Source organism: Dermochelys coriacea, chromosome 7 (genome assembly GCF_009764565.3).
Source record: "Dermochelys coriacea isolate rDerCor1 chromosome 7, rDerCor1.pri.v4, whole genome shotgun sequence".
Classification (NCBI taxonomy): Eukaryota; Metazoa; Chordata; order Testudines; family Dermochelyidae; genus Dermochelys; species Dermochelys coriacea.
The window spans coordinates 113,547,165-113,571,790 of NC_050074.1; the positions used below are offsets into that span (position 1 = coordinate 113,547,165).

At 42.6% G+C, this 24,626-nt stretch overlaps 1 protein-coding gene across 4 annotated transcripts in view; it reads right to left on the reverse strand.

Moving 5' to 3' along the window:
• The window catches only part of ATRNL1 (attractin like 1), a 1,048,037-nt gene that overhangs the window by 729,015 nt on the left and 294,396 nt on the right, over window positions 1–24,626 (reverse strand). For all 4 annotated transcript variants that reach the window (XM_043518640.1, XM_038411471.2, XM_043518642.1 and 1 more), the window contains 2 exons: window positions 4,814–4,946; window positions 3,439–3,620 (listed from right to left, as the gene is read on the reverse strand). In XM_043518640.1, the coding sequence (XP_043374575.1) occupies window positions 3,439–3,620; window positions 4,814–4,946 (315 nt within the window). The remainder of the gene's footprint in view (window positions 1–3,438; window positions 3,621–4,813; window positions 4,947–24,626) is intronic.

The window sequence follows — 24,626 nt, forward strand, 5'->3', positions numbered from 1 at the left end:
TTTCATGTTCTCTGTGTGTGTATATCAATCTCCCCTCTGTTTTTTCCACCAAATGCATCCGATGAAGTGAACTGTAGCTTACGAAAGCTTATGCTCTAATAAATTTGTTAGTCTCTAAGGTACCACAAGTACTCCTTTTCTTTTTGCGAATACAGACTAACATGGCTGCTACTCTGAAACCTGTCATCTGATACAGAGTGACTGGTTACATACCACAGTTGTTAGTTCTGCCAGTTCCTTCAGAACTCTTGGGTGAATACCACCTGGTCCTGGTGACTTCTTATTGTGTATCCGTTTGTTCCAAAACCACCTCTACTGATGCTTCAATCTAGGACAGTTCCTCAGATCTGTCACCTAAAAAGAATGGCTCAGATATTGGATTCTCCCTCACACCCTCGGCGATGAAGACCGATTCAAAGAATTACCTCAGCTTCTCTGCAACATCCTTGTCTTCCTTGAGATATACTTTAGCACCTCAATCATCCAGAGGCCCCACTGATTATTTGGCAGGCTTCCTGCTTCTGATGTAGTTAGTTAGTAGTTAAAATGTTATTAGTTTTTCTACCTTTTGCTAATTAATTTTCAAATTCTTTTTTGATCTCACTAATTATACTTTTACACTTGGCTCAGCAGAATTTATGCCTGTTTCTATCTTCCTCAGTAGGATTTGATATCTAATTTTTAAGAGATGATGTTTTGTCTCTAATCTCCTCTTTAACTCTATTGTTTAGCCATGTGGCATTTTTTGGTCCTCTTACTGTTTTTATTTTATTTGGGGTATACATATAACTTGAGCTTCTATTATGGTGTTTTAAAAAATGTTCCATCCACCTTGCAGGCTTAACACTTGTGACCATTAATTTTAATTTCTGTTTAACTAGCCTCTTCATTTTTGTGTCATTCCTATTTCTTCTACTGTGCTGGATTTCTTTGGTGTTTTCCCCCTACAAGGATCTTAAATTTAATTACATTATAGTCCCTATTACTCAGCAGGTCAGCTATATTCACCTCTTGGGGTGCCACTTATGATTAAATCAAGAATTGCCTCTCCCCTTGTAGGTTTCAAGACTAGCTGCTCCAAGAAGTCATTAATGGTGTCTAGAAATTTTCTCTCTGCATCTTGTCTGGAAATAACATGTTCCCAGTCAATATGAGGATAACTGGCATCCCCAGTTATTACTGGGTTTTCTGTTTTTGTAGCCTTTCTAATCTCCCCGACTATTTTACAATCACTGTCACCATCCTGGTAAGGTGGTTCATAGTATATTCCTATTATGCACTTATTATTCAAGCATGGAATTTCTATCCATAGAGATTCTATGGTACTCTTTGATTCATTTAAGATGTTTACTTTATTTGGCTCTCTGCTTCTTTTCATATATAATGGCACTCTCTTATCAGCGTGACTACTCTGTCATATATATTTTGTACCTTCTTATTACTGTATCCCATTGATTATCATTGTTCCACCAAGTTTCTGTGATGCCGATTATATCAATACCCTCATTTCATATCTGGCACTCCAGTTCAACCATCTTAGTATTTAGACTTCTTGCATTTGTATACAAGCACTTTTAAAAGTTATCAATATTTAATTCTCTGCTTTAATGTGATATAACTGAATACAAGAAAGGCCATACTGGGTCAGACCTACGGTCCATCTAGCCCAGTATCTTGATTTCCAACAGTGGCCAATTCCAGAGGGAATGAACAGAACAAGAAATCATCATGTGATCCATCCCGTCACCCATTCCCATAGGGCTCTTTTTTATTTGACTGTTTCTCTTCCGGTCCTACCTGTACTTCATCAGCTTCTATCCTCTCCTCTTTACTAGGCTATAGCATATTTCCTTTAATAAATACTCCCTTAAGGGATGTGTCTGTCTGAACTGTGTGCTCCTCCGCACCTGTTGCCTTTTCCCCCAGCCCTTAATTTAAAAACTCCTCTATAACCTTTTTAATTTTACTTGCCAGGAAGCTAGTTCCTTTTTGGTTTAGGTGGATTCCATCCTTCCTGTACAGGCTCCTCCATTCCCAATAGTTCCCCAGTCCCTAATAAATGTAAAATCCTCCTCTCAACAACACCATTATCTCACCCATGCATAGAAACCCTGCAGTTCTTCCTGTCAAACTGGCCCTTCGTGTGGAACGGGAAGCATTTCAGAGAATGTTACCATGAAGGTCTTGGACTTTAACTTCTTTTCTAGTAGCCTAAATCTGGCCTCCATGACCTCTCTCCTACCTTCCCCTATGTCACTGGTATCTACATGTACCATGATCACTGGCTCCTCCCAAGCACTGCACATAAGCCTGTCTAGATGTCTCGAAAGGACTGAAACCTTCACGCTCGGCCGGCAATTCACTGTGAGGTTCTCCTGGTCATCAAAAACCCAACTATCTATATTTCTAATAATTGAATCCCCAACTATTATTACCCATCTCTTCCTAATAACTGGAATTTCCTCCCCTAGAGTGGTATGCTCAGTGCAAGAGGATATCATGACATCATCTGGAAGGAGGGTCCCAGCAATGGGATCATTTCCCTCTGCTCCAGCCTGATGTTCTCCTTCCCAAAGGCTTTTATCCTCCTCAACACCACAGAGGGTTTCAAGACTGGGGATGGGACCGCTCTGTTATGCTCCAGAAAGTCTCGTCTATGTAACTCTCTGTCTCATTTAGCTCCTCCAATACAGCCACTCTGGTCTCAAGAGTCCATACTCTGTCTCTGATGGCCCTGAGTTTCTTGCACCGAATACACACATTTGTCACCTGCTGTTTGAACTTCTGCTTGCATTTTTTTTTTTGCTCTTGCAGGGTTTTTGTTTGTTGGTTCTTTGTGTTTGTTTTTTATTTTCCTTTGGGGGGTTGTTGGTTGGTCTAAGTTTAGGGAATGTTTATTAGGTGCATCCGACTCTCATGCTCCTTCTTTAAAGTCTCACACAAAACTCCCCCTTTTGCTGCTCCTGCTCACTAGCTCCACTGGTCTCTTACACGTTGGCTTTTTAAAACCCCTGTTCTCCCTAAATTAGCCATCCATGATATAGGCGGACCTTCCAACAAAACAATCAACTGTTAGACTGAACAGCTAAAATCCACAGCTGACCACACACAAAATGGTAACTCATTCCCACACCTAACTGCATTGTATAGCAATTAACAAATTAACACAACACCCTTTGCTCCTTTATCCCATTTCCTGCCCCAGGTGGCCACAAAGAAAAGAGACTTTGCAGCATGTATAAACCACAACAGATCGGAACGGGCCCTCTTTCCACAAAATCATCTGATGGCAGCTCCCTCTCTTATAAATCTAATGAGCTTCAGCTCAGGAACCTTCGCAAATCACAACTTCAGCAATTTGGAGAGAGGAGAAAAGTTGTAGCCTGGAAATTTAGGGTTTAAGGGTCAAAATAAACCAGCACTTAGAAGTCAAGTTACCTGAACTGTATACTTCTGTATTTCATCCAGAACAAATTCCACTTCTTTTGAGGTTGTCAATGAGGCAAGATTCCCACTCAAATTGTAGCAGTATAGTTTGGCATTGTCATAGCTTTCACGACTAGAATTTATGCGGAGGCAGGCATCGCCAATGTGACTCCATCCTTCCCCACACAAATGAGCTAGTACAGAAATCACATTAAGATACAAATTTATAAGTTGTTAAAAAAAAGCATACAAACGCACATCTAGAGGGTTTAGGTTTTTTTTTTCAAGTCACAGTCCAGTATATACCATTACTCAGTTTCATCATGATGTATAAATTAAACAACCTACAAAATCAAGTTTTATTTTACTTTGAATGTCACTGTAGTAAAAGTGTCAATTAACAAGAAAAAAAATACAACATATATAGTGTTGCAGTAAGTTATATTCTGAGTTACAGTCTAATAGCATCGCTAGTATAACCTTTCTGATATTTATAAAGACTTAAATGTAAATAAATACTATGCAAATAATATATACAGGTTTGACGTTTTGGTACCATGGCAATAGTTGTCTCAGAAAAATTAGTAGATTAGAGTTTATCTAAATCTTTTTTTAGAAATATGAAGACATTTATTAGAACCAAAAGATCACAAACATGCGTCTTCTTTCTTTTGTCCTTTTTATAATTTTAAAATAATAATCACCCTATAACAGCATGGTGGCTAATCACACAACTGTCAGTAAAACAAATTTCTGATATTTTAAAATTTTAGGGAAAGATATGTTTTAATCTTATCATTAGTATATGTTAGCACTAGTCACATGCACATTGTTAAAAGATAAGCAACTAATTGATAGCAGTTAATGTATTCTATTAAACTAGCATCTTCAAAGATCATTTACATGCACTTTATGATTGTCTAAAACTTATTATTTAAAAATTATTCACTGAGCAATTTCTGCACATAACTTGTTCAGTAGATTGTTTAGAAGCAGTTTGTTACAAGAATCTGGTATCAAAGTCAAGGTTTTTTTGTTAGCTTTGATTAGACACACAAACAACATTTGTATTGTTTATATTCCCTGAGTGGATGTGCATGGTGTATCTAATCTTTTTTACAGTAAGAATATTTGGGTTTTAGAAAGTCAAAATTTACTTTCTGGGAATGTTCTATATTAGCATCTTAAAATAAACTGTTATCATGAACATTCCTGCCAGTGAACTCAGTCACTAGATTATTCTTGAAAAGAGATCTTAAAGGAGAGTGAGCACAAGCAAAACAAAGTCATTTTTTCTAGTTGAATAAATATTCATGGAAATTAATTTGGGATATTCATCCAGCTCTCAAAATAATTAAAAGGAGATTTCAAATTTCAGAGCTTTTACCTGGTAAAGCCTGGCATTCTTGCTGACGCTGATCCCACTGGCAGTTCAGGTTTAGTGAACAACTTTTACAGCTGGTCAATTTATTACAGATCTGTTCATTTCTCACATGACATTTGGTGTAGTTTTTGACTGACTATAAAAAACAAAACAGACACAGCGTATACCTTTTATTAAGCTGCTCATAGATCAGAAATCAGGAGTAAAGTGCACAAGGCTCCCACCAATCCAGTTATTTGTGGGTTAGACAAGCAAATGAATCTATGGATTCTAAAAAAGTGGGAAAGGATTCTGGTGTGACTGACTGGAGCAGAAAAAAAATAAAGGACCTCATATGGCAATGAAAAAATAAGAGCTAAGAGAAAAGAAAGCACAAAATGTAAAAAAGAAACATTTGTCAAGAATTCCAGTAATTTCATCTCGGATTTTTAAAAAACTACTTGTATTTAAGATATGAAGTATAAAATTTAAAGAACTTGAAGACTATCATTTTGGCAGGAACAAAACAACAGATCAGGAACAAAAGAATTCCCTCTGCACTTCAGTGAATGAGCAACACAGTAAACTCTGAAGGCAATTTTTAACTAAGATGCTTTGATGACTGAAGTATTGCTCTCTAAGTAAGGCATTTATCTTTTCCTTGTTTGGGGCTTTTAGACCAAGATACAAGTATTGATACCTTATTTAATAAATCACACAGACAAGTGTCATTAACATACACGTAAGACTGTCTCAATTAATTTCATGTCTACAAAACCAATAAAAATTAAGGAATTCACAACTTAAGGCAACATTATAATCATCAAAAATCCCTAACACACACAAACTCCTTAAGTCCACAACAAATTCCTTTTCAAGTTCAACACAACTGGTCACAATGTGCACACATGCAATTCTTTGGATTCAGATTCAAAAGACACAACATAAACTCCAACCTAATTAAACTAAGATATATTCCCTACAAAAGTAGGCATACTAGTAAACCCAGGCTTGGGTGTTGGAAGTGGTGATGTTCAGCTCGTAGTGACAATACGCGTCAGAAGGACGAATTTCAAGCATTTAAAAATTTCTAAAATAACGCAAGAGGAAGAAGAAAAGCAGGAGGTGACAGTGTAAGTGAAGAGAACAGGAAGGAAAAGAAGGAAGATTTCCGATTCTTTAACCCCTCCCTTTTTTTTTCTTTACTGTATAATGAAAAAAGTATACATTAGCTGTAGATCAGAAAGGCTCAATTCAAGCATGAATCCACACAATTCAAACTGACAGAGTTCAATTTTTCACTATGATCTGGACTTTGCCAAATAAATCTCACTCCAAATTCACTGTTATATTAGCATGGTCTGCAGTTAGACTGCACAGGTGGTATGATCCTACAGTGATGGCCCAGAAAGACCTTCCAGTTTCTTCTAAGGGCATGTCTCTATGAAGAGAACTCAGGAAAATTAAGGTGAATTAACTAAAAGTGTTTAATATCCATAAACTAAAACACATTAAACACTGTGTAGGTGGTCTCATTCAGCAGTAAAGTGGTCATAGTTAACCATAGTTTAGGGAAAATTAAGCTAAAGCAAACTAAGTCTAGTTTAATCCTGAATGACAACATCCACACAGGAATTTAATGCACTTCAATTTATGCACATAACTTCATACCTTTAGCTGATTTGCGTTAACCTTCCAAATGGTCACCATGTGGACATGGCCTATGATAAAATGATGAGGCTTCTCAAGTATTCCTTGATACTTCTCTTTTCTTATGATATGAAAGACTGTACTCAAAAATGCAATCACTGAGGTTATCTAAATGGAAATACTTTGTCATTTAAGGCAATTGGTGAGTTCTTAAGGGCCTCCATTTCAAACCCACACAAAGGGCTATGCATATCTAGAAAGCGGGTGTTTTATTTTTATGTATTTGAATTTTTCTTTTATAACTACCATGCTTCCAACCAGCAGTACACTTAGATCATCAGGTACCATCTATACCATTCTCCATTCCTTTCCCCAAACTCAACATCAGATTTCTTTACCACTCTCAGTAACTAGGCAAAAGATTATTTTGGCAGAAATGAGGCAAATACAGTGGTGCTGGAACAGTTTTTGAGTCGGAGTGCTGAGTTGAACCCCCTACCCGCATCTGTGGCCCTCACTGCCCTCTAGACCTGGGGCTGGGAACAGGACCATGGCTCCGGAAGGGGGGGATGCAGACAGGGGTAAGGTGGCGGAGGCTTGGGGCCACAGTAAGGGGCTGATGCGGAGTCTCAGGCATGGGGCCAGCAGCCAGGCGGTACCCTGGGCACAGGGCTGACGGCTGAGGAGGACCCTGGGACTGGCAGCAGTGCCCCAAGGGCCGGGAGCTGAGCAGGACCCCAGGCCGGCTGCGGAGCCCCTGGTCAGCAATGGGACTGGTGGGGGGGACCCTGGGCAGCAGAGGCACGGGGCCAGCGGCTGGGACGCCGGGCACAAAACTTGGGGGTGCTGCAGCACCTTCCATGCCGAGGCAAATACAGTTAACACTAAGACTCACTGTTTCCACATTCCAGAGACGGGTGGGTGACGTAATCATTTTTACTGGACCGACTTCTGTTGGTGAAAGACAAGCTGCCAAGCTTACACAGAGCTCTTCTTCAGAGCTGGGCATCTTTCCACATTTATATTACAAGGAGTATGCAGTCGTTAAAAATAAAGCAGAACCAATTTAGCTAAGTATTGCATTTCTCAAATCCACTACATCGCTACACTAGATTAGTACTGGTATGGAATTCATAACCTATGTCTAATATATATTTGTTGTCTTTTTACAACAAAGTAATAGTACCATTATTAACAAAAGTCCCTACGCTCAGTCAAACGAAAAGACAGGCCTGCCTGCTGCAACAATATGAAAAAGAATTAATTACATCCACAAAGAGCCCACATACTCAACAACTAATTTAAAAAATGAAGTTGGATTTGCTTCCTGCAGTAAAAAGAAAAGGAGTACTTGTGAGCTGTAGCTCACGAAAGCTTATGCTCTAATAAATTTGTTAGTCTCTAAGGTGCCACAAGTACTCCTTTTCTTTTTGCGAATACAGACTAACACGGCTGCTACTCTGAAACCTTCCTGCAGTACTAACTTTGTGACTCCTCTGGGTCATAAAGCAGTTTATTCTGTAGAATTGGAGAAAGAGAATTGTAGGCATTGGGTACATCTACACAGAGACAAAAGACCGATGGCATGGCTGCAGCTGGCCCAGGTCACCTGACTCTGGCTCGTGAGGCTTGGACTGTGAGGATAAAAATTGCTGTATAGACATTCGGGCTCAGGCTGGAGACCCTCACTCTTGCAGGGTCCCCATGCCCAGTCTGCAGCCTGAGTCTGAATGTCTAAACAACAATTTTTCAGCCCCAGAGCCCAAGCCCTGTGAGCCCGGGCCATCTGCGTATTTATCACTGTGTAGCTGTATCCATTCAGTCCCTCACCATTAGCTCACCTAGCAACTGTTAGGAAGATATTTAACTTAATTTTATTCAATTTACCTGCCTCTAAGATAGGTAAGTATTATTCACATTTCCTCCTAGGAATGTTTTGAAGACTAAATAATGTTTGAAAATCAATTTAAGATCACCCACTGAAAGGCACAGTAGATAGAGATAGCAACACCACTAGCATTAGCAAAAGCTGACACTGCCACCAGTATTTGGTTTTGGTTCATATGTACCGGGCTACAAATTAGTTCCACAAGCATGTGTGCAGTATTGTAGCCGCATTGGTCCCAGGATATTAGGGAGACAAGATGGAATATCTTTTATTGGACCAGTTTCTTTTGGTGAAAGAGACAAGCTTTTGAGCTGCACAGAGTTCTTCGGATCTGCGGCAGGAACTCAGAGTGTCAGCTTGTTTTGCAAAAGTAGTTAACACATATTCTATGAGATCATTCGAAGTGAAGTGGGCCATTAACACCTCAGACAACAAAAAAGGAGGGCTCCCGTCCATACGATTACAACTACAAGAACTTCAGAACCCACAGAACACCACCTCTGGGAGAAACCATGGCACCAAGACCCACCAAACAGACGCTATACGACATCTCAACATCAATTTATCAAGTCTACCTCTAACCATACCTGTGTTATCTCCAATGGACTGACCTTCTCTGCCCCACCACAGAACCTGATACCATACTAACACATTGAGAATTAGAAGAATTATTTCACAACAAGAATTCTTTCACAACAATGACGACACTATCTGTAGCCAGATGCGGCCCCTCCATTTGCTCTTTCCAGTGCAGTCTGCACAGTTTCCTGTTATGCTGTTACAAAGCCACAAGCAGTGGAAGCTCCCCAATGATATTAGATGCTTGCTTAAAGCTGTATTGCTCCATATTACCAATTGTATTCATGCTTATGAACATGTAATCAATTAACGTAAGGAATGAGTGAGATAGTGTGAGTGACAGCCAATGGCAAAGCAAAGAAGCAAATATCGCCGTTTATAGAACCATGGTAATTAGCTTGGTTTCAGAGTAGCAGCCGTGTTAGTCTGAATTCGCAAAAAGAAAAGGAGTACTTGTGGAATCTTAGAGACTAACAAATTTATTTGAGCATAAGCTTTTGTGAGCTACAGCTCACTTAATCGGATGCATTTGGTGGAAAATACAGTATAAATCTCCCCACTGTATTTTCCACCAAATGCATCCGATGAAGTGAGCTGTAGCTCACGAAAGCTTATGCTCAAATAAATTTGTTAGTCTCTAAGGTGCCACAAGTACTCCTTTTGGTATTAGCTTGGTGAAGGTATAAATTTCGAGATGGGCGGCCAGGACAGTTACCAACAAGGAAATGTAACAGCACGCTAAACTCGGGACCCGACTGGAAGCAGTAGAACCCTCCTGCAGATCCAAAGGGACTTCAGAGATCGGCTGTGGGGTGACGAGAGTCCCTGGGCCGCTGTCGCCTGGCCAGCATCAACCATCTGCAAAATTGAAACCAACATCCACGCCTGCAGCCTGCCAGCATGAATGTAGTGTGTGTGTGTGTGAGAATAATTGCACAAATAAGGGAAGCAATAAATCAACCCTCAATGCTGATCTAGTTCACCGTTTGTGGTTATTCCTTGGCTGGTTCCAAGAATGGGTAACACTACCCACAACTGTTACATCCCCACCAACAGTTATAAGAAAAAATAATCATCTGTCTGGACATCCCACAGCGGGATCATTATGCTGATTGCTTCAGGAAAAAAATTGACTGTGAAATCCTTACTAAATATAAGATCCACTACAATCTCTCTACCACTGAGAGGACCGCTACACAGTCCCTTAAATCCAATCACCAGATAGCAATCAAATCAATAGAGAAAGGGGGTGCCATCATAGCCCTCAACCATGATGATTAAGTCTATGAGGCCAATTGACAACCCTACATCACCACCTATTATGAAGAATTCAGAGAATACTCCACAATACAATTCACCCAGGAATTTAAGAATATGATCAAATCCTCTCTCAAAACAACTCCAAGCCCTGGTCTACAGTAGTAGCTGAGGTTGAATTTAGTAGCGTTAAATCAATTTAACCCTGCACCGGTCCACACGACGAAGCCCTTTTTTTCAACTTAAAGGGCTCTTAAAATTGATTTCCTTACTCCATCCCCGACAAGGGGATTAGCGCTGAAATCAGCCTTGCTGGGTTGAATTTGGGATACTGTGGAAGCAATTAGACAGTATTGGCCTCCGGGAGCTATCCCAGAGTGCTCCATTGTGACCACTCTGGACAGCACTCTCAACTCAGATGCACTGGCCAGGTAGACGGGAAAAGGCTCGCAAACTTTTGAATTTCAATTTCCTGTTTGGCTAGCATGGCAAGCTGCAGGTGAGTGCAGAGCTCATCAGCAGAGGTGACCATGCAGAGCTCATCAGCAGAGGCGACTATGATCGAGTCCCAGAATCGCAAACGAGCTTCAGCGTGGACCGAATGGGAGGTACGGGATCTGATCGCTGTATGGGGAGAGGAATCCGTGCTATCAGAAATACGTTCCAGTTTTCAAAATGTCAAAACATTTGTCAAAATCTCCCAGGGCATGAAGGACAGAAGCCATAATAGGGACCCAAAGCAGTGCTGTGTGAAACTTAAGGAGCTGAGGCAAGCCTGCCAGAAAATCAGAGAGGCAAACGGCCGCTCTAGGTCAGAGCCCCAAACATGCCACTTCTATGATAATCTGCATGCTGTTTTATGGGGTTCAGCCACCACTACCCCAGCCGTGTTGTTTGACTCCTTCAATGGAGATGGAGGCAACACGGAAGCAGGTTTTGGGGACGAGGAAGATGATGATGATGAGGTTGTAGATAGCTCACAGCAAGCAAGCTGAGAAACTGGTTTTCCCAACAGCCAGGAACTGTTTCTCACCCTGGACCTGGAGTCAGTACCCCCCAAACCCACCCAAGGCTCTCTCCCGGACCTGCCAAGCAGAGAAGGGACCTCTGGTGAGTGTACCTTTTAAAACAGTATACATAGTTTAAAAGCAAGCATGTTTAATGATTCATTTGCCCTGGCATTCGCGGCTCTCCTGGATGTACTCCCAAAGCCTTTGCAAAAGGTTTCTGGGGAGGGTAGCCTTATTCCGTCCACCATGGTAGGACACTTTACGATTCCAGGCAAGTAGCATGTACTCGGGTATCACTGTAGAACAAAGCATTGCAGTGTATCTTTGCTGGAGTTCAAATATCATCTGTTCTTTATCTCTCTGTGTTATCCTCAGGAGAGTGATATCATTCATGGTCACATGGTTGAAATAGGGTGCTTTTCTTAAGGGGACATTCAGAGGTGCCAGTTCCTGCTGGGCAGTGTGCCTGTGGCTGAACAGAAATGTTCCTCACTGTTAGCCACGGGGAGGGGGGAGGGGCTAGCCACACGGTGGGGGGAGGCAAAATGTGACCTTGGCACGAAAGCACATGTGCACATGTGCTATGGATGTAATGTATGTAACAGCAAGGTTTACCGTGAAAGAATGTACTCATTGTTATATCAAATGTGTCTTTTTAAATAACACTGTCCCTTTTTTTTTTCCTCTACCAGCTACATGTGTTTCAAGGATCACAGGATCTTCTCCTTCCCAGAGACTAGTGAAGATTAGAAGGCCAAAAAACCACACATTCGCGATGAAATGTTCTCTGAGCTCATGCTGTCCTCCCACACTGACAGAGCACAGCAAATGAGTGGAAGCAGACAATGTCAGAGTGCAGGAAAGCAAAAATGACTGGGAGGAGAGGTGGCGGGCTGAAGAGAGTAAGTGGTAGGCTAAAGAGAGGGCTGAAGCTGAAAGGTGGCGGCAGCATGATGCGAGGAGGCAGGATTCAATGCTGAGGCTGCTGGAGGATCAAACTAATATGCTCCAGCATATGGTTGAGCTGCAGGAAAGGCAGCTGGAGCACAGACCGCCGCTACAGCCCCTGTGTAACCAACCACCCTCCTCCCCAAGTCCATACCTCCTCACAAAGACACCCAAGAACATGGTGGGAGGGGCCTCTGGACACCCAGCCACTCCACCCCAGATGATTGCCCAAGCAACAGAAGGCTGGCATTCAATAAGTTTTAAAGTTTTTAAACTTTTAAAGTGCTGTGTGGCCTTATCCTTCCCTCTTTCACCACCCCTCCCGGTGCTTCTCTCCTCCACCACCCCTTCCAGGCTACCTTGGCAGTTATCCCCCTATTTGTGTGATGAATTAATAAAGAATGCATGAATGTGAAGCAACAATGACTTTATTGCCTCTGCAAGCAGTGATCGAATGGAGGAGGGGAGAGTGGTTAGCTTACAGGGAAGTAGAGTGAACCAAGGGGCGGGAGTTTCATCAAGGAGAAATAAACAGAACTTTCATTCATAGCCTGGCGAGTCATGAAACTGGTTTTCAAAGATTCTCTGATGCGCACTGCGCCCTCCTGTGCTCTTCTAACTGTCCTCGTGTCTGGCTGTGCGTAACCAGCGGCCAGGCAATTTGCCTCAACCTCCCACCCGCCATAAATGTCTCCCCCATAAACTCTCACAGATATTGTGGAGCGCACAGCAAGCAGTAATAACTGTGGAAATATTGGTTTCACTGAAGTCTAACCGAGTCAGTAAACTGCGCAGCGTGCTTTTAAACGTCCAAATGCACATTCTACCACCATTCTGCACTTGCTCAGCCTATAGTTGAACAGCTCCTGACTACTGTCCAGGGTGCCTGTGTATGGCTTTGTGAGCCATGGCATTAAGGGGTAGGCTGGGTCCCCAAGGAAACTATAGGCATTTCAAGATCCCCAACAGTTATTTTCTGGTCTGGGAAGAAAGTCCCTTCCTGCAGCTTTTGAAACAGACCAGAGTTCCTGAAGATGGGACCGTCATGTACCTTTCCCAGCAATCCCACGTTGATGTTGGTGAAACGTCCCTTGTGATCCACCAGTGCTTGCAGCACTATTGAAAAGTACCCTTTGCGGTTTATGTACTCACCAGCTTGGTCCTCCGGTGCCAAGATAGGGATATGGGTTCCGTCTATGGCCCCACCACAGTTAGGGAATCCCATTGCAGCAAAGCCATCCACTATGACCTGCACATTTCCCATGGTCACCTATCCTTGATATCAGCAGATCTTTGATTGGGTTGGCTACTTGCATCATAGCAGCCCCCACAGTAGATTTGCCCACTTCAAATTGATTCCCGACTGACCGGTAGCTGTCTGGCGTTACAAGCTTCCACAGGGCTATTGCCACTCGCTTCTCAACTGTGAGGGCTGCTCTCATCTTGGTATTCATGTGCTTCAGGGCAGGGGAAAGCAAGTCACATCCATGAAAGTGCCCTTACGCATGTGAAAGTTTCACAGCCACTGGGAATCGTTCCAGACCTGCAACACTATGCGGTGCCACCAGTCTCTGCTTGTTTCCCGGGCCCAGAATCAGCGTTCCATCACATGAACCTGCCCCATTAGCACCACGATGCCTGCATTGCCAGGGCCCATGCTTTGAGAGAAGTCTGTGTCCATGTCCTCATCAGTCTCGTCACTGCGCTGACATCGCCTACTCGCCCGGTTTCGCTTTGCCAGGTTCTGGTGCTGCATACACTCCTGGATAATGCATGTGGTGTTTATTGTTCTTCTAATTGCCAAAGTGATCTGAGCAGGCTCCATGCTTGCCGTGGTATGGCGTCTGCACAGAAGAAAGGCGCGGAACGATTGTCTGCCATTGCTCTGATGGAGGGAGGGGCGACTGACGACATGGCTTACAGGGAATTAAAATCAACAAAGGGGGTGGCTTTACATCAAGGAGAAACAAAAACAACTGTCACACAGAATGGCTCCCTCAAGGATTGAAATCAAAACTCTGGGTTTAGCAGGCCAATGCTCAACCCATTAAGCTATCCCTCCCTCTGGTATTTCAGGCAGGACTGAATCTCCATTGAAGTCTGCAAGGTGCCCCTGACAGACCTCACCAAAATGATTGTCGGCCATTGATTTCACAGAGGGGAGGAGGGAGGGAAGGGGGAGCAAATGAATACAAAACAAATCTGGTCTATTTCTTGTTTTGATGCACTCCATCTATCTTTTACATCTTTGGCTAGCAGCAGACGGTGCAATAGGACTACTAGCCATCCTCATCTCCTGGCTGCTCACCATAAGATGGTACAACAGGACTGCCTGCAGGACTAAAGAGAATGACCTGGTCGAGTCACTCCTAATTTAGTCCCTGAGCCCATGACCGAATTTACCAAGGTGGCCAGGAGCACCTTGGACACGATGATGATGGTTTTCAGGCCTATTGCACGTCTGCTGCCACAAGGCAATGGGTTGCTGCTGCTGTGTAGCAATGCAGTACCACGTCTGCCAGCACCCAGGAGACATATGGTGACAGTGAGCTGAGCGGGCTCCAAGCTTGCCGTGGTATGGCGTCTGCACAGGTAACTAAGGAAAAAAGGCATGAAATGATTGTCTGCCATTGCTTTCACAGAGGGAGGGAGGGCCTGACGACACGTACCCAGAACCACACGAGACAATGTTTTTTGCCCCATCAGACATTGGGATCTCAACCCAGAATTCCAATGGGCGGCGGAGACTGCGGGATAGCTACCCACAGTGCAACACTCCGGAAGTCGACACTAGCCTCGGTACTGTGGAAGTACTCCACTGAGTTAATGCACTTAATGCACTTAGAGCATTTTGTGTGGGGGGACACACAATCGACTATATGAAAACGATTTCTAAAAAAAGACCTCTATAAATTCAACCTAATTTCGTAGTATAGACATACCCCAAGAGAAACTCTACAAATTCATCCCACAGGAACCCACCCCAGGGACCTTCTACTTGGTTCCCATGATACAGAAATAAGGGAACACAGGCAGACCAATCATTTTTGGCCACAGAACTCTCACTGAAGAAATATCAGGATTCATAAAAAAACATCCTCAAACCACTCCTTGCACAAAGGGACAGTTTCCTCCAGGACACAACCAACTTCCTCCAGAGCTCCACAACATTAACCACCTCCCTCAGAACACCATCCTTGCCACCATGGATGTCACTTCCCTATACAGGAACATCCCTCAAAATGACGGCATTGCTGCCTGCCTCAAATATCTACAAGATAATGGACAACACTCAGATCTCCACCCCAAACACATCACCAAACTCATCCATTTCATCCTCACCCATAACAATTTTACATTCAACAACAAACATTTTCTCCAAACCATGGGAACAGGTATGAGTACTGGGATGGCTCCCCAACATGACAACTTCTTCATAGGCCAACTTGAAGAAGAATTTCCAGACAAATGTACTATAAAACCAATGATATACCTGCGATATGTTGACGATATTTTCATCCTCTGGATAGATGACCTAAATTCCCTCACAGATTTCCACCACAACCCCACCCATCAAACACTCTGTAGAACATTCCAGCATTAACTTCCTAAACACCATGCTCAGCTTCAACATTAGAACTCTATGGACAAGAAACAACCCACAGATCACTGTACTTAACTTCACAGGCCTTAACAGTCCACTTCATGTTGAATGGTTTCTTAGAATATGTGTAAAAGACTTGTGCTAAACAATCTGTTCCACCTTAAAGTTAACTGTGACACTTTGAGTATTTCCCCAGACCTGAAGAAGAGCTCTGTGTAGCTCAAAAGTTTGTCTCTTTCTCCAACAGAATTTGGTCGGATAAAATATATTGCCTGACCCACCTTGTCTGTCTTACACAAGTATGTCAGATGACACAAACCTACTTTCAGCCTAAAGCAATGTCAGAACCAGACTCTAAATTCTCCTCTTTAGCCGCATGTAGTGTGTGTTGGTGAGGGTGAGGAAAAAAAAAACACATGTCCTATTGTGGTAACATTAGATGGCAAATATTATTACAGCACACAAATAAACCAGAGAAGATGAATAACACTGTAAGAAGTTTATACTAAAAAGAAAGACACTTGGGAAACAGGATTTAGTTATTTTTTCTTCCTTTATTCATGCCCTTAATTAGTATGCTAACAGGATCCTATACTAGGAATTCGTTTTCCCACCATCAGCAAAGATATACTTGTATAGTATTTATACACTTTTTAACATCCATCAAAAACTTTAAATTACAAGGTATTTTAATTGGTATTTTGAGATACTTTTTAACCAACACCTCCAATATGATAACAGGGCCCCTTTTAGTTTCTGTCTCACAGCCAGAGGTAAACTAAAAAGACGGCTGGGATGTCACAGATATATTAAGCAGCAAAGAAATTCAACTCATTAACTGAAATAGAAAGACAATCCCTCGGGATGGTTTATTGAGATAAAAGTCGAAGCTAAATAATCCGTCAACAGCAGGTAGCATAATAACAAACTTACCATAGGGCCTTCAAAACACCTCCAGGTTTGTAGATACCTAAAAGTTTTGTATAAGTTTAGCTATTTCTCACACATCACTTTTTGATAAAAAGCAATATTATATTTATCTTTCTGTAGTACATATAGAGTGTGTCAGCTATATATATTATTTCTTCAGATTTCTAAAATGTAAGTATAGTGCTGTGACCAAATTAAAATCATCACATAAGCAAAGGACTGCCCATAAATATACCCTCTCCTCAACAGACTGGGGGGGGGGGGGAAACCAGGCTTTGCCACATAGTCAGAAGGTTAACAAATCTGAGCTCTGGCGTACCAGGAAGGAGAGCAAGTTCTAAAACCCAAGGACACTGCACCTCTCATGTACATTGAAGGAGCTCTGGCTCAAGCATTTCTGATGACCTCAGCTGTGGGTAACCAGATGCCAAATCATTTAGGGCTTTATCAGTTAAAATGAACATCCTGAATATCAATGTTGACAATGCTGCACTAGTGTATTGTGTTGTCAATGTGCAATTCTACTTAATAATCAAACTGTGGCACTCTACACTATCCTTCAGCTTCTGAATGCCCCCAAATGTAGGCCCACATACAGCAGGCTAATTTCAAGGTGACAAAAGGCATGGATAATTGTGGGAAGGTTTGTATTGAGGGGAATAGATCACATTTGTCTTCCCAGACTCAGATGGGGGGAAAAAATCACACTTTGCCACAGCTACTACCTGGGCATCCAGGAGCAGCTCAGGATATATAACAGCACCTCCAAAATGCACACCTGTTTCACAAATGGCAGTCATATTCCATCAACAAGGAGTGCTGATATAAATTTCCTCCAACTCTTCTGGCTGCTTCTTTCAGCCCACCATCATTATCTCAGTCTTATCTGGACTGAGTCACTGCCAGCTAGTTCTCAATCTCATTCTAGGCACTGGGTAATTAATTCCATTGCTCCAGTTGGGTCAGATGTGTTGAAGACAGATCTGGGTGTCTTCTGTATACGAATACCTTGCAGCCTATGTCTCCTGACTAAACATCCAAGAAGCCCCACATAGAAATTGAATAGTAATATAGATAAGACATATGCAGCACATTTATATGATTAAGATGAGTTTTTTGAAACTTTAATGGTGTACTGGTGTACTACAAAAACATGCTAAATGGGAGATGCAACACTAAGATAATGCAGCACGTTAGGGCAGCACTGGTGATGTTAGTGCATCAACCTTCTGCTCATCATTAAGGAAAACAATCCACTCAAATTGCTAGGTACTAAAGCAGTGCAATTGTTAAAATGAGATTTCAATCATACACAGAATCAGTTTCATTAATATTGGAGAGAACAACATGGTTTAGGGGTCCGTTTGGTGCTCTTACTGGACCAGATGCCAATTAGTAAATAGACTATGAAAGGTACCTATTATTTTTCTGATCTATAGCAGAGGTTACTGTAAAACAAACATGGGAGAGATAGATAAGTTGTTCTTGAAGCCTATGTAGCTACACGCTACACCATTAAAACAAACGCTGGAAAGTGACAATGTCTGTATGTACAGTATGCACACAAATTCCACAGAATCTTTGGTATCAGTTTGCATTTGGTTTGGCTTAATTATCATACATATTGACAAAACTGCCTGAGAGACGCATTACAATGAATTTTAAATTACAAGCAAGCACCATCTGTTCTCATGCAGTGCCTCCCCTCCCCTGCTCCATATTCCTTGTTAATGCATCATCACAATGTCAAAATCCCAAAGCATTCAGGCTGTTTTAGAAAACGAATTCTTCTCATAGTAACATTACATGTTGCACAGAATTTTCTGAAGAATCTAGGGTATTTGTACCATTATTTTTTAATAGTAAAGTCTATTGAACACAGATAACCCAAGGCTATTTAAGAATCTTTAAGAGGAAATTCAAACTCTAGTAACTATTTTATTGTAATGTACTCTATTGCATTTCATTATTCCCAATTCTTATTTCCCTTAAATCCAATTTACATATTGCTCCCTGAAAATCTCATTAGCTCAATGTAAATGTACATCCAATCGGTAATTCATATTAAACCTAGTAAGTTATAATCTGAGCTAACAAAACCAATGACATTCAGATTTATGACAGCACAGCTGTTACTCAAATTCACATACTGCTGTGGGATATTTGTAATATTTATGCACAAGGGTATGCATAAACTATCTTACATTTTCATTTCCTCACTTATGTCTGATTTAGTTTCATTCTTAGGTTCCAGTCCTGCTACTGATAAACACATGTGCAGACTTCTGCACCCATGTGTGTTATCCATTGCAAGATCAGGGCCCTAATTCTATTTTATCTTAAAATTTCAGAAATTAGCCATGGAAAAGGCCTATTAAATCACCTAGTTCATTCTCCTTTTACTGCAGCATTGTTCTGGATAATATATTCTTTGACTGGTTTATCCAGTATATTTCTAAATTATTCAAAGCAATAGAACTTCCACCATCTCCCTTGGGTGACTACAGTATTCTTCAGTCTAATAAATCTCACTATTTGAAATTATTTCAGCTAAATTTTCCTTTCCTCAGTTTGACAATTCTAAGCCTATTTATATTTCCTCAAGCCATCTCAAATAAACAATATTTCCCCATCCTTGATGTTTAACTAGGTAAATGATTCTCTTTTCCTTCAGATCACAGTTAAAGGTGTTAGTTCAAGCAAGGGTTACACTTACCACTGAAGCAAGCACCAGTTACCCCTCTTCCCCAACTTGATATACTGCTGTTTATCATCACCCTTTCTTCATGGTCTCCATTAATCTTCATTCCATGTGAGGGTGCTCAAATCCAAGAGCATTTTAATTTATTTTAAACATAAGATGTTGTGCTTTATTTAAGTTTGTTAGCTCAACCGAACCTTTAAGGAACATTCCAGCCATTTATCCTCCGATCCCTGACTCAACCTGACTCCTTCTGCCATGAGGCTTCTGTGGAGATGGTGCAGAGCTGGCTCTGTACCAGAAGTAGACACCGTTTGTGCCAAAGACATTCACCTGAAGGGCCATGTAAAACATCAAGTTGGTTTCTTTCCTGGGGGGTCCTGCTGGGATCAGTTCTTGGCCCTATGCTATAAATGACTTGGAAGAAAAACACAAAATCATCACTGATAAAGTTTACACATGACAGAAAAAATTCAGGGAGTAATAAAGAATGAAGAGGACAAGTCGCTGATTCAGAGTGCTCTAAATTGCTTGATATACTGGGGGCAAGCAAACAAAATTCATTTTAATACAGCTAAATGTAAATATATACATCAGGGAACAAAGAATGAAGGCCATACTTAGAGGAAGGGGAACTGTTTCCTGGGAAGGAGTGAATCTGAAAAAGATTTGGGGGAAGTGGTGGATAATCAGCTGAACCTGAGCTCCCATTGTGATGCTGTGGCCAAGAGAATATATGCAACCTTTGGATGAATAAAAAGGGGACTATCAAGTATGAGTAGAGGTTATTTTAGATGTTTCTTTGACACTGGTGTGATTGCTGCTGGAATACTGTGTCCAATTCTGGTGATCACAATTCAAGAAGGATGTTGATAAAATGGAGAGAGTTCAGAGAAGAGCCAGAAGAATGATTACAGGATTAGAAAACATGCCTTATAGTGATAAATTAAAGGAGCTCAATCTACTTATCTTAACAAATAGAAGGTTAACGGATGACTTGATTACAGTCTATAAGTATCCACATGGGGAACAAATATTTAATGATGGGGCCCTCAATCTAGCAGAGAAAGGTATAACAAAATCCAATGACTAGAAGCTGAAGCTAAACAAATTCAGACTAGAAAAAAGACACATTTTTAATGGTGAGAGTAATTAATCATCAGAACAATGTACCAAGAGTCAAGGTGGAGTCTCCATCACTGACAATTTTTAAATCGAGATTGAACTTTTTTCTAATATATATGCTATAGGAATTATTTTGGTGATATTCTATGGCCTGTGCTGTACAAGAGATCAGTGGACATCAACCAGTGGATCTCAATCAACTGGTCAATCTTGGAGCTTCTGACAGTCCATTGCGATCTCTAGCTGCTAAAAGTCCGGCGGTGCAGTGGGGCTAAGGCAGGCTCCCTGTCTGCCCTGGCCCTGTGCTGCTCCCGGAAGTGGCAAGCTCCTCTGCAGCAGCACAGCCCCTGGGGAGAGGGAGGGGGTCTCTGGGCAGTTCCCCATTCCTGGCCAATGGGAGCTGCAGGGGCAGTCCCTACAGAGAGGGGCAGCACACAGAGCCATGTGCTTCCGGAATTGGCATGGGGCCAGTGCAGGCAGGGAGCCTATCTTAGCCCTGCTACACTACAGACTGGAAGCTGCCTGAAGTAAGCGCTGCCCAACGGGAGCCCTCACCCCAACCACCTGCCCCAGCCCTGAGCCCCCTCCTGGAGCCAGCACCCCATACTCCCCTCCTCCACCCCAAACCCCTGCCCCAGCCCTGAGCCCCCTCCAAGAGAAAGCACCCTATAACCACTCCTGCACCCTAATCTCCTGCCCCAGCCCCCTCCTGAAGCCTGCACCAACACTCTGCCCAGGCTCAGAGCCCCCTTCCTGCATCCAAACTCCTTCCCAGAGCCCTCACCCCGCACTCCCTCCCACACTCTGAACACCCTTGGCCCCAGTCCAGAGCCCATACTCCATCCCTTACCCCCTCCCCCTGCCTGAGCCTGGTGAAAGTGAGTAAGGGTAGGGGAGAGTGAGCGACAGAGGGAGGGGAATGGAGTGAGCAGGGTGGGGCCTTAGGGTAGGGCGGGGTAGATCCTAGGGTGCATTTAAATTCAAAAAGTGATCTTGTGCATAAAAAGATTGGAGACCCCTGGACTATATGATCACAATGATCCCTTCTGGCCTTGGAATCTACGAATCTATTAATCATATGGCAGGCTCATGGGCTCCTTTTTGCCAGCATACCTGTTGCAGAAAGGCCAGTGGGAAAAAGTATTAATCTGACCACAATTCTTCCAGAAGCTCTATAGAGGTCAGGAGGCATGTGACCACTGCACCACCTTATTACACAATGCAATAATTGAGGTCCCAGCCAGCCACAAACAATGCCTTTTGGGGAGGGTAGCACTGTTAGCAACACTAATCGCAATCTCTCCCCTATGGTTTTGTCTTCACTGCAGATTTAACTCGGGTTCACCTGCAGGTTTTCCCCATAACATGCTCCGTGTTCACACATCCAGATGCCTCTGTTGATGCCACATGATGAAGCAGCAACCACCCACTGCTGCATTGGGCAGGCTCCAAATTAGCATTGCTAATCCAAGGTAGCTGAAATGAAAACATGCAGCTACAGCCAAATACAACAATTGATGCAAACTTTTCCATTTACCCCAGGGCACCCATTCTTGTGCCCTATCTTGCCATCTCCCTATGCTGTGACCCCTGACTGGAAGTGATCTGCCTTCATATGCCTCTGATTAGTGTTCTCACTGATATTGCTTGCAGCTACTCCACCTTTGCTCATCTTGTAAATGTCACGGCTGGGTTGTAGGTGGCTAGACTGAGTAGTTGGGAGCTAGAGACCCAGGGTCACGACTAGGTCAGGATACCGAGAGGTCAGAAGCTAGAGACAAACTGGAAATCAGAACCATGAGTTGGGAACCAGACTCAGACCAAGGTAGGATACACAGGGTCTGAGGCAAGAGACAAACTGGAGGTCAGGAACCACAAGTCAGATACCAGGAGTCAAGCCAGGTGTGGATGCCAGGAAATCAAGTGGGGAAGCACAAGGCACATGGTCCAGAGCAGAGTGGAGCCCAGTTGTTCAGACAGCTGGCTGTTACTGTTTCTGGCTTAAGGCTGTGAGGTCTAGATTAGGGCCTATTAGGTACTGAGGTTGCAAGGGGCAGCCCACGGGTAGACAGAGGCTGCAAGTCCCACCCCAGCCTTGCTTGTGATTAGTGGCTGATACACTGCAGTCTGCCCCGGAGAGCGGGGCTAAGCAATGACTGGCAGTAGCCAAGACTGACGCGAGGTGGGAGTAGTGGGTTGGGGTTCCCCGAGGAGGGGAGACCCTCAGGGATTGTTGGGGTTTATTGCCGGGGGCAGCACCCCAGTAGGAGGAGGCACCAGGTCCTGGGAGGGACCTGGCCCAGTGGTAAGGCAGATCACCAGATGGCAGAGGGCGCTGCACAGGCTGACACACTAATTCCAGCAGATGAGCAGCAGGAGGCACCGCCGGGTGAGTGCGCTCCATTACAGGCCTGCATAACAATGGAATAGTAATGTCCTTGCTTGCTTCATGTGGCAAGCACAGGTTGTGTATATGGCTGGCATCAATAGCACCAAAAGAGCTCAAGAACTCCATGAGTGCAAACCCAGCAATTATTTAGAGATATTTTCAATTTTCACAACCTCTAGAGCCAGCACAGCATTAATTGCCTTGTAATCCTCTTTGAATGCTGTGCCAGCCATTGATTTGCCAACCCCATTCTAATTGTCAATGGTTAGGTAATAGTCTGGGACTGCCAACTTTCAGAAGGTGATAGCAACACACTTCCGGACCATTATTGCCTCTCTTATCTTATCTCTTATCACTCAAAGTCTGGGTCACACTCCTCATAAGCTCCAGGAATGTGGCTCTCTCATGTGACAATTCTGGGCCCATGGCTGGTCATCCCATGTTTCCACCACAGTGAAGTTGCACCACTCTGTGCTTGTAGTCCTGATCCAGTCTGCATACAGGAGGTATGGGGTGTGAGGGGGGTAGACTACCATGAAAAATAGCACCAGTTCAGCCCATGCCTCCATGTCCACATGGTCCCATTCTGTTGTTGCTGTTGTGCCAACAAAACATTGCCCACATAAAAACCAGCATCTGTCAGTTACATTTATTAGTGTGAGCAGGATCCATATCTTCAGCCCATAACAGCACATCATCATCACACCAGCCTGTGTTCTGCCAGGAAATGAATTTTCCAGCCCTATACCATTTCCTCCCACAATTCCCAGTGGGCAGACAAGTCTCCCCAGAACACCCTGTGACTGTAAGTATAGAGTGAGCTTTGAATGAATCATGGGATCCATGCCCAGATCCCGGTTACATATAGTGGCCTTGCAGACATGGGGCGTGACAGCAGCGTGCTGATATCAACAATGTGTTTGCACTTTAGTGGGTTAGGCAACTGCTCATTGACTAACCTGCAATTGCGTACCCATGGTTAGCAGTGTAGACAGCCTGAGTAAAAAAAAATGTACCCAAGATGATGTAGAAGGATACCAGAGAATGAGGGAAGCACCTTACATCCTTGGTATCCACCAAGGCATCATGCACAGTTGGCCCCAGAGATATTACTTTAATATCACATTTCAGACCTTAACTTTGTAAATCATTCAAATAAAGTGAATTACTTTATGAAGTAATCTTCACTACTTTTCATGGTTCTCTTTCTTTGCACTCACAGATAATTTCTTTTAATATTTGGTTCCATTATTTTAATAGAAGCCAAAACCAGAATTTACCAGATAGTAACTACAAAGATTGGTTTTTTTTTCCCATTTTGCACTATTGAGATCACATTTGCTTTTTTATTCCAATTACCCACTGCCTTCCCGGTTGTCAATGACTTATCAGAAATAATTGATAGTGATTCAGTGTGTTTGTGAGTTAATTCCTTTAAGATCCAGAGACCCATATACTCTGGACCTGCTGATTAGTATAGTTCAAAGGTTTTTGTTGTTTTTTAACCATTCCTTCTTTTTATCAACACCACAAATGAAAAAAATCTTCATTTCTTCCTAAGTCTCAATACTTACCCATATTTTCTTATGTAAAAACAATTTAATGATTACTCTAAAAGGGCTGATACAACCAATTCCATAAGACTTCTTATTTTCAAATAGACCGTTGGTACTTTCTAGTATTTGTTTTTCTTGACCATATATTTGGGTTAGTTAGTTGTATCTGAAAGCAAGATTGATTGTTTTTTTTATAAACA